Source organism: Schistocerca nitens, chromosome 2 (assembly GCF_023898315.1).
Source record: "Schistocerca nitens isolate TAMUIC-IGC-003100 chromosome 2, iqSchNite1.1, whole genome shotgun sequence".
NCBI lineage: Eukaryota > Metazoa > Arthropoda > Insecta > Orthoptera > Acrididae > Schistocerca > Schistocerca nitens.
Genome location: NC_064615.1, coordinates 569,776,978 through 569,787,699, shown reverse-complemented (window position 1 = coordinate 569,787,699; position 10,722 = coordinate 569,776,978). Strand labels below are relative to the sequence as shown.

At 40.4% G+C, this 10,722-nt stretch overlaps 1 protein-coding gene across 1 annotated transcript; it reads left to right on the top strand.

The window, feature by feature from the left end:
* Positions 1-5,718: 5,718 nt before the first annotated feature.
* Positions 5,719-7,782, top strand: LOC126235162 (uncharacterized). The gene is made up of 2 exons (XM_049943895.1): positions 5,719-5,853; positions 7,489-7,782. The coding sequence occupies exons 1-2, from the start codon at positions 5,719-5,721 to the stop codon at positions 7,780-7,782; spliced, it is 429 nt and encodes a 142-aa protein (XP_049799852.1).
* Positions 7,783-10,722: the final 2,940 nt, after the last annotated feature.

Sequence of the window (10,722 nt, the reverse complement as noted above, 5' to 3'; positions counted from 1 at the left end):
ATAAGGTTTCAAAAGAACACTGAAACAACTGAATTAGAGATACATAACTTGTATCCACAGGACACGTGGTCTGTCATTGAAAAAGTATCATAAAGATCTTTCCATTAGTAAAAGACTCCGGATTAGTCCTCCATTCGGGTCTCTGGGACGAGTCTGCCAGGGAGGAGGTGACCATGAGAAAAATACTGAATAACCAACGAAAGGATGACGTTCTGTGAGTCGAGGTGTGGAATAGCAGAAGCTCAAACGTGGCTGGTAAACTAGAAAATCTGAAAACACTCAATCTACATGTATTTGGCGTCAGTAAAGTGAAATGAAAAGAAGACAAGGATTTCTGGCCTGACGAATATAGGGTAACATGGAGTTCTGCAATAAATTAGAGATGGTAACAGCGAATACTCTGTACAAGAACCACAAGAGGAACAGTTATATTTGAAAAAGACCCAGATACATGCAAAATTTCCAACTGGATTACATCATAGTCGGAAAGAGATTCTGAAATCAGATGTTGGTTTGTAAGGCATAACTAGGTGCAGGGCGGCCGTGGTGAAATGGTTGCAGGAAACATGTGAAGAAGTCGAAAAAAGTGATTCTCGGGAGGACTGACTCATCACATAGAAAAGCAAGTCAAAACAACCTCCGGTGAAATAAAATGCAAGGGCCGTAACACGAAGAGTGCAATTATATTAAACGCAGATTACAGAGCGGATAGATGGAAAGAGTACACTGAAGGCTTCTGTGAGGGCTGGGACTTGTCTGATGATGTGTGGGAAGAAGAAATTTGAATCGATGTGGACGACATAGGAAATCCTGTATTAGTCAGGATTTGAAAGAGCTCGGGAGGACTTGAGATTCAATAACGCAGAAGGGTTGGATTACATTTCATTGGAAATTAAAAACTCATTATGTAACAACCCAACGACTACTCAGGTTGATATACAGAATCTATGAGCTGACAATGTGCCACCGGGCTTTTGAAAAAATATCATCCACACAATTCTGAAGACAGCAAGGGCATATAAGAGCGCACATCAGCTTAATAGCTCGTGCATCCAAGCTGGTGACAAGATTGCCAAACAGAAGAATGGAAAGAAAGTTGAAGGTAAGTTAGAAGACGATCAGTTTGGTTTTAGGAAATGTAAAGGCCCCAGAAAAGTAGTACTCACGGCGCGCTTGATAATGGTAGCAAGACTGAAGAAAAATCAAGTCAAACTCACCGGATTGTCGACTTAGAAAATGCGTTCGCCTTTATAAAATGATGTAAGATACTCGAAATCCTGAGAAAAACACCAGCAATCCATATTGAAAATATCCATACGGATAATATACAGCATGTACAAGCACCAAGAAGGAATAATAAGAGTAGAAGACCAAAAACGAATGGCTCAGATTGAAAAGGGAGTAAGACAGGGATGCTTTCCTACTGCCCTACTGTTAAATCTATACATCGAAGAATCAGTCGCAGGAATAAAAGAAGGGTTCAACAGTGTGATTAAAATTAAAGGTGAAAAGGATATCAATGATAACAACCGCAGATCACATTGCTATCCCCAGGGAAAGCGAAGAAGCATTGGAGGACTACTGAATGGAATAAACAGCCTGATTAGTACGGAATAAGGACTGAGAGTAAATCGGAAAAAGATAAAGGTAACGATTATTAGCAGAAATGAAAACAGTGAGAAACTTGATTTGAAAACTGGTGATCATGAAGTAGACGAATTTAAAGAATAATTTTATTTGAAAGGAAAATAATCTATTATGGATGAAGCGAGGTGGACATAGAAAGCAGACTAGCACAGGAAAGAGGGAATTCCTGGCCAAAAGTAGTCTACTGGTCTCAAACATACGTCTTAATCTGAGGAAGAAATTCCCGAGAATGTTCGTTTGGAGCACAACATTGTGTGGTAGTGAAATAAGGACAGTGGGGAAACCGGAACAGAAGAGAATTGAAACGTTTGAGATGTGGTGCTACAGAAGAATATTGAAAATTGAGTGGACTGGTAAGATAAAAAATGAGGAGGTCTCTGCTGAATAAGTGAAGAAAGGAACATGTGGAAAATAATAACAAGAGGAAGGAACAGGATGACAGGGTATGTGTTTCGAAATCAGGGAATAACCACCATGGCACTAGAGAAGACGGAGACCGGAATTCATCCAGCAGATAACTGAGGAAGTAGGTTGCAAGTATTAGTCGGAGATGAAGAGGTTAGTACCGGAGAAGAATTCGTGGGGTACCGCATGAAACCGCTCAAAAGACTGATGACTCCAAATAAATAAATAAATAAAAATAAAAATGGGCAGTTCAGACTCCACTGTAAAGCAACATATCAGCCTATAGCCTCAGCTCCACTTCAGAAGTCATTGAAAAGGAATTAAAAAGATATTCGGCATCTAAGTGAAACCTCTATCAAGTAACAGACGTGATATAAAGTTGAGAGAGAGAGAGTGAGAACGACAGAAAGAACGATTATCCCATACATTTCAAGAGAGAATGAAAAATGTGTCATTTAATATTGATCAAATATTGATCATTATTGCATTAGTACAGTCCGTTCGTTATTTTATGAGCCATAGATTTTATCATTTTCCCTTTCAGCATTTCTAACTCTGTGAATCGCGATAAGTCAGTGGCGCCAAAGAGACACATCTTACAGTTCATCACGCTGATATTTACATTCTGCATAACCCTGCAATGCGAAACCATTCACATTCCGCTATCGACCTCCTTAGATTTATCGTTCAGTGCACGCTTCAGCCATGTTTCATCATAAATGTCGCCAGTTCCATGTTTTATCACCCAGCACCTAACACTGAGTAGGTCATTATATGCGACACCATTCATCTCCCTTTATGGCGCTCATCCCCCGATTATAAAAAGCCAGCCCCTGGATGCAATACTCCTTAATTCTGGAAATTAAGTTATTGTACCAATTTTTCATCATCCACTGTGAATGTCATTGCGTTAGATTTCGTTCCTGGATTTTGACTAATTCATTGTTTTTTCTTCTACAACCAGTTTTTTATTTGTGCTTTATCTCCATTAAACGTAATGGTTTTCAAATCCTCCTGGATTCTCTCGGTCATCATTAATTAAATTTCACACACTTGACTTGAATCACTCCACGCTAATATATGACTCGCCAGTTTGGAAGTTATTAAGTGCTGTTCTTCGCCTTGTTTTAGATTTAGCTCGTGTACCGCATGTGATACTCGATTGTGGAAGCGATATAAGATCAGTTTCGGAATCAATAAAAAATACGTATGAATCTTTGGAGCCTGTTTACTTTCTATTGATTCAAACCGTTTTAACTACTATTATTTCTTCTATTGTCTACACGAGGCGTAGTAAATTTGTCTGCTGGAGTGAGTTTGAGCACTAAATCTTACCGAAGCAGGTAAACACTAAATCATTTTTTAAATAGGTTCAGATGGCTCTGAACACTTTGCGACTTAACTTCTGAGGTCATCCGTCTGCTAGAACTTAGAACTAATGAAACCTACGTAACCTAAGGACATCACACACATCAATGCCCGAGGCAGGATTCGAACCTGCGGCCGTAGCGGGCTCTCGGTTCCAGACTGTAGCGCCTAGAACCGCACGGCCACTCCGGCCGGCTTTGAAATAGCGATTCAGACAATCTACAACAAATAAATCGTCCATTTATAAATCGATGTAAGATGAATGTTGCATAGTACAGTCTCTGACTTCATATCTATTAGCAAAACCTTTATAACTTGCTCTATAAAATCTACATTTAATGATGCCTTGACAGGATGCACAGTGAGTAGAGGTACACTTGTGGGGTGTGGTTTGTCCGGGATTTTGCGAGAAGACGATTCTGAATGGTACGGTTCATCACCAGCATTTTTGTCCAACACTACCTTGGAGAATGGTTTTCTGCACTGAAGCCCATTTCTCGCCAATTGCTATCATGTGTAATTGCCAGATACCACTACCGATAAGCCGGCCACTGGTAGCCGAGTAGTTCTAGGCGCTTCAGTCTGGAACCGCGCGACCACCTCGGGCATGGATGTGTGTGATCTCCTTAGGTTAGTTAGGTTTAAGTAGTTCTAAGATCTAGGGTACTGATGACCTCAGATGTTAAGTCCCATAGTGCTCAGAGCCATTTGAACCATTTTTGAACTACCGATAACACAAAGCTGCTGACGGCAGTTTCGTTTGGATTCATTTCTTGCTGTTTATTCGTCAAGATCTAATGTGATATTGCATGGAAATATACAGGGGAGAGTGCTGCAGCTAAAAGATAGGATTTTTACATGAAATGAAATGGACTTGCTGATACGTGTACCATATTTGTCACTGGCGAACGACGTAGGAACTTTTTATCCGATCGTGGAGAATTTCGTCCTATATACGAGAATAATGCATATATACTCACGAGGAACTAAATTAAGGTACAGTGTGTACCCAGTAGCCTACAGAATTCTGTAGATGCCATGTAAAGCGAGCAAGAGTTACACTATCCCATTGATTCCCGAGTAGCGAGGTAATGGTAAGAGGAAGCTTGTGTAGGCCCCTGGACATGTGACCTCAGTATTAGTGTCTGTTCGGGCAGTTGAGCGAAACGTGTGGATCATGGATGTTAGTCCATCCAATATATATGAGTTCAAGCAGAAAGTTTCCTCGTCGTGGATCAAGGCGTTTCTCCAGCGCTTCTTCTTACTGCCCATGGGACGATATGTTTCTGTCTTCAACAAAGCGAATAGATAGATGTCTCTTATATGGTTGGACATGAGTAGATGTGAAGCGGTTTTTGAAATGATACGGAACACGGAGCTGGGAGTGGTAAGGTGTTGAAACAAAAATAGAAAAACTTTTGACAATATTTATTTGCGTCAGCAGAATTTTAACGCAGATAAAATGAACGGTATGAGCCACCGTAACACAGTGGCTACCGTGAGAGAAATAGTTCAAGTTATTAAACATTTAAAGAAATTTTTGAAACTTAGCACACGTAAGTTCTTCAATAGGACGAGCAATGAAAGAATTAATTTGAACGTAATTTAAACAGTGAAAAGAAACTGTCAATATTAAATTCCGTTTAAAGGATCTCGAAAAAGTACATCTAACATTTCAGCTAGCGTTGACATAGGATTACAAGCTTGAGCTTAGAACAGACACGGCTAAGTCCCTTTGATCAGGTACAGTAAAACAAAAACAGAGTAAAACAGAACTACATAGCCACAGGGTGAAAATAACCAAAATAAACACGCTGAAGCGCCAAAAGAACTGGTAGAGGCGCGCGTATTCAAATACAGAGTTACGTAAACAGGCGGGGTATGGCGCTGCGGTCTGCAACGCCTATGCAAAGGCCCGCACAAACGCTACTGCATGCTTGACAATCACGCTTGCGCAAGCGTGCTTATCCAAGCTTGCTTGAACGTGTGAAGGGTAAATCAGCGCAACCATCCGGCTTGCACAAGCAGCTTGACGCTTGACCGAATTTCAATTATGCGTGCTTGTGCAAGCCTCCAAGCGTGTCCATGCTTGCTCGTGTGTGCCTAGAGTAGGAAGGCTTGAACAAGCACACATCTGTCATTCGGACACAGACTGTGGAGAGCGCGCGTTTATTTAGGTTTTGTGTCGTATCCTTCTTCGTTCTGATGTCGGACCGGGAAGTGTTGCAGGAATTTATTACTTGCTACGAAAGACACCCATGTTTAAGGAATATTAAAACTAAACAATGTCACTATAAAATGAAAAGAGACGCGGCATACGTGGTGCTCCTCACAAAGTATAAAGAAATAGAGCCATCAGCAACTAAAGATACTGTTGTTAAGAAAATTAATACATTACGAACGAATTACAGACGAGAAAAAAAAAAGGGAAACGTAACAGCACTTACAAATCAGGGGCTGCAGCAGACGAAGTTTACAGACCTGTTCTGTGGTACTTTGATCATTTCATCTTTTTAAATGAACAGGAGACACCAAGATGCTCTTCGAGTAATTTACAAGGAATAGAGGTAAGTGAGATAGGTTGGTAGTGGTATTTAGTTTCAGTAGCACTGTTACAACTAAGATATATGCCTATGCTTTTATTTGTTTATACTATACTGCAATACACATTGTTTCTTTTACATTTTTCTTTACTGATAATGCACACAGTTATGTTGCCAAGGAACTTGTCCTTCATTCACAAAGTAGTTCATAAATCCCTCTCTCACATGTTTGGCATCAACTGGAATGTTTCCTGCAGTAGACCTTTGCAATGGTAGCATATTAGAATCCTTTGTTGTTAAGCCATTATGGAACAAGCCATGTTCTATGTCCTACAAATCAAGAGAATCACGTGGGGCATAAGTTTGATTCACAGTAGTCATTAAATAATTATGTATAGCAACTGTTGCTTTTACCACCTTATCGTTACGGCCGACTTCCAAATTAATAGCTGTGTGGAAAATCCTAAAGTTTGCTGCCAAGATCCCAAATACATTCTCAACAATGCGCCGAGCTCTGCATAATCTGTAGTTGTAAATTTTGTTTTCCATGCTGTTCAAGTCACTCTGCCGGATTGGTTTCAGCATATCAGTCCTACAAGGAAATGCATCATCCCTATAAATACATATGGTAGTTTTCGTGAACTGTTTGCTACTTTTTTCTCTTTTAGAATGTTGAGGGTGTTGTTTTGTAGTCTCCTAAAAATTTCAGTGTTTCGAAGAACACAGCCATCAGATATTCTGCCATTTGTGCCAAAATCGAACAGAATAAATCTGTAATTTGCATAAGCTATTGCAAGTAGGACCATACTGTGTGTATGTAATTGAAATAAAATGATTCATTTCCAGCTGGAGGTACAATCTCTACATGCTTTCCATCTATACATCCAAGACAGTGTGAAAAATTCCACCTTCTTTCAGAATCCTTTGCAATGCTTGCCCATTCATCCACTGTTTCAGGAACCTGAAAAATAAAAAAAACCCAATTTAAAACTTGTTAGCTTAAAATTACATTATTATGAAAAGTTCTGTATAGTATTCTAACATCTAGTAATTTTTTGGGACCATAAACACATCTGTGTGACCTCTCCCCTCACTCCCACCCTCCCCCGCATGAAACATGTTTATCTACATGAAGGTAATATTTACCCCTACTACTATATTTACATTATAATTGTAAACACGTTCGATTTCCAACACTCAAATGCATTGTTCTTTACTGTTTTATAAAAAAGATTGTTTTGTGCAATATAGCTCCTTTTTGCATTTTCAATGTTCAATAATGTTTGCAGAATGAAATTACCAAAGTACCACTCCCCATATCACAGCACATGGAGGGAGAATTGGAGGTGGAAGTAGAGCCTCTACCTCATCCACAGCAATATGAAATTTCCACTGTCCCATCTACTAGTGACAGAGGGTCACCAGAAGTTTTTCTTTCAAAAATTAAACAGAGTATATCAAATAGTAAAAGAAGGGGTACTGAAATGGACTCTGTTCTGGGAATTATTATCGAACATTTCCAAAGAAAAAACAAAAGAAAGATGAGGACCACCATGAAGTATTTGGGAAATCGGTTGCTGCTAAAATGAGAGACGTATTGGACCACAAACAAAGACTGGTGGCAGAAAAAATTATAAATGATACGCTATTCATGGCTGAAGTGGGCCAGTTGAAGCCCACCCACACAATTTGCCATCTGAGAGCAGACTCCACTCTGCTGTACAGCAATTACTGTGCAACAGTGAGCAGAAGCAGTTTGGAATCACTTGCATCATTTGTCAGTAATGCCAGTGACAATCAATATGTAATTAATATGTAAAGTTATTCATTTTGTAACAAAAAAATTAAAATAAAATACCATTTTTCATTGAATACAAGTTCATCTGTGCTTTTAGAGTAAAATGTAAATTTAAACAATTTTAGAAAGTTACATTTTCCTTCTGATGAGGTTTAACCCAGTCTTAAAACATTGTTTTTCCTATATATAACTGCAGTTAGTGCCAAAAGAAAAACGAGTGTTAATAATAGATAAAGACATACAGTATTATTTCAATATTCAAGACTCGCTTTGAAATGTCAGAATATTTGCAATGCATGACCTGCAACTTTCCAGTTGAATTCACTGTCATGAAAGGCCTACCAAAGAAAGTAATGCAGTTGGGTACTACAACAACCACTTCAAACTAAAGCAAAAGGTGCAGAGACAGCTGTCATTCAATGCCCATAAAAAAAAATTATGCTGTACGGTACGGCAACAACCATTTGAAACAAAAGCAAGAGGTACACAGGTCGTTGACTGGTAAAATGTTGCCATGAATATACTGATGAAAAACAGTTTGCTAGCGTATGAAATGTTTTCATTTCAAGTCCAAAAAATGTATAGCAATTTGGCGTGAATAAGTATTACAATAATTATAGAGTAGGGACTGTAAATGCTATGGGCTCAATAAGGTATTGCCTCCAAGAAGTTAAAGTACATATACCAAAAATACATTCAGTGGACAGAGAAAAACTTCGTAATGTGAAAACAGTGTTTCACTTACCTTTAAGAAATTACTTTTGAGCACCTCATAGATAGCATGGCAGGTTTCAGGCACTATGAAACTTAGTGCCAGTGGTGAAATTACAGACGTGTATTTGAGGTCTTCATAACTCCTTCCTGTCGCGAGGAATCGTAATGTTGTTGTGAGCCTTTCGTGTGGTGTTATAGCCTCCCTCATGACAGTATCCTGCTTCTTAAACAAAGGCGTCACGAGGGACAAAAGATTCAAATACGTTTCCTCATTCATCTTGGGTAATTATGCCAGTCACGAGGATAGATATTCAGTTCACTCGGTAAATTTGTGTGAGAATACGATTTTCGTCTTTTAAGCCACTCTTTACTCCACATATCGCGTTTCCTCTTTTGTTTTTTCCATAAAACAAGCAAAAAGGCAGCAACAGCAAGCGTATCGTCGTCTGTGCTCGACATTTTCCGATGTAAACAAACTGATGCTTGTACGTGCGTGCTAGAGTCGTGTGGAGGCGCGAGGAATTTGTGCACGCTTGAGCAAGCACGTTTGAGCAAGCGTGCAAGCATGATTGTCAATCATGCAGTAGCGTGTGCGGGGGCCTTAAAAGACAACAAGTGTCTCGCGCAGTTGTTAGATAGGTTACTGCTGCTACAATGGCAGATTATCAACAGGTTGCCTCCAAACATGTCTCCGACGACTGTCTGGTTGAAGGCATATGCGACACTCATCAGTAAAGAGAACGTGAAGCCAATCCTGAGCGGTCCATACGTCATGCTGTTGGGCCCCTCAGTACATCGCTGCATAGTGTCGTGGTTCCAAAGATGGACCTCGCCACGGACGTCGGGAGTGAAGTTGCGCGTCATGTAGCCTATTGCGCACAGTTTGAGTAGTAACATGACGTCCTGTGGCTGTACGCAAAGCATTATTCAACTTGGTGGTGTTGCTGTCAGTGTTCCTCCGAGCCATAATCCGTAGGTAGCGGTCATTCAATGCAGTAGTAGCCCTTCGGCGGCCTGTGCGAGGCATGTCATCGACAGTTCCTGTCTCTCTGTATCCCCTCCATGTCCAAACAACAACACGTGGCTCACTCTGAGACGCCTGGACACTTCCCTTGTTGAGAACCCTTCTTGGCACAAAGTAACAATGCGGACGCGAGCGAACCGCGGTATTGACTGTCTTGGCATGGTTGAACTACAGGGAACACGAGCCGTGTACGTGAATGACTGCAACTGATCGGCTGTTGGACCCCCTCCGTCTAATAGGAGGTGCTCATGCATTGTTTTTTACATCTTTAGGCGGGTTTAGCGACATCTCTGAACAGTCAAAGGGACAATATCCACAGTCAACTTCTATCTTCAGGAGTTCTGGGAACCGAGGTGATGCATAACATTTTTAACGTGTGTATTCTCACCCTGAATTTTAATTCCATTCTTTAACGTTTCTCTTATTTCCCTCATTGCTTCTACGATCTCTTGACTGAACAGCAGGCGAACTACCTTACACCCTTTTTAATTCGAGCACTTCGTTCTTGGTCTCCCAGCCTTTACTGTTACCACTCGATCCTTGTACAAATTGTACATTATCCGTCCTTCCCTACAGCTTACCCCCATTTTTATCAGAGTTTCGACCATCCTGCACCATTTTACATAGTGGAACACTTTTCCAGGTCGATCTTACACCACCGCTTAGTTCGGTTTCCATAACCGAGCGGTTCTAGGCGGTACAGTCTGGAACCGCGCGACCGCTACGGTCGCAGGTTCGAATCCTGCCTCGGGCATGGATGTGTGTGCTGTCCTTAGGTTAGTTAAGTTTAAGTAGTTCTAAGTTCTAGGGGACTGATGACCTCAGGTGTTAAGCCCCATAGTGCTCAGAGCCATTTGAACCTTTTTTTTAACCAAAATCAGCGGATCACTTATTGTTAAAAATTATATTTGCTGATGCGCTTCGGGCGTAGCCGATCACGATAATATCTGTGAAATGAAATGTGTTGTTACGTCTTAAAGGAACATATCTGACACACTTTCGTAAAGGAGGTGACAATTCACTGTTTTGTACTACGCGTAGTGCAAATAAACGTTAACAGCGAAACGAAGGACTTAATATATCAAGTTTCAAAGTAGGTCTAAAACTCGTTTATAGTGAGACGAAATTAATGTACAGCAACCTTATCAAGTATAAAATACTACAAACTGGTAATGAAGTCATACGTCCAGTTGACGAGTTTTTATATGTACGGCAGTTTATCA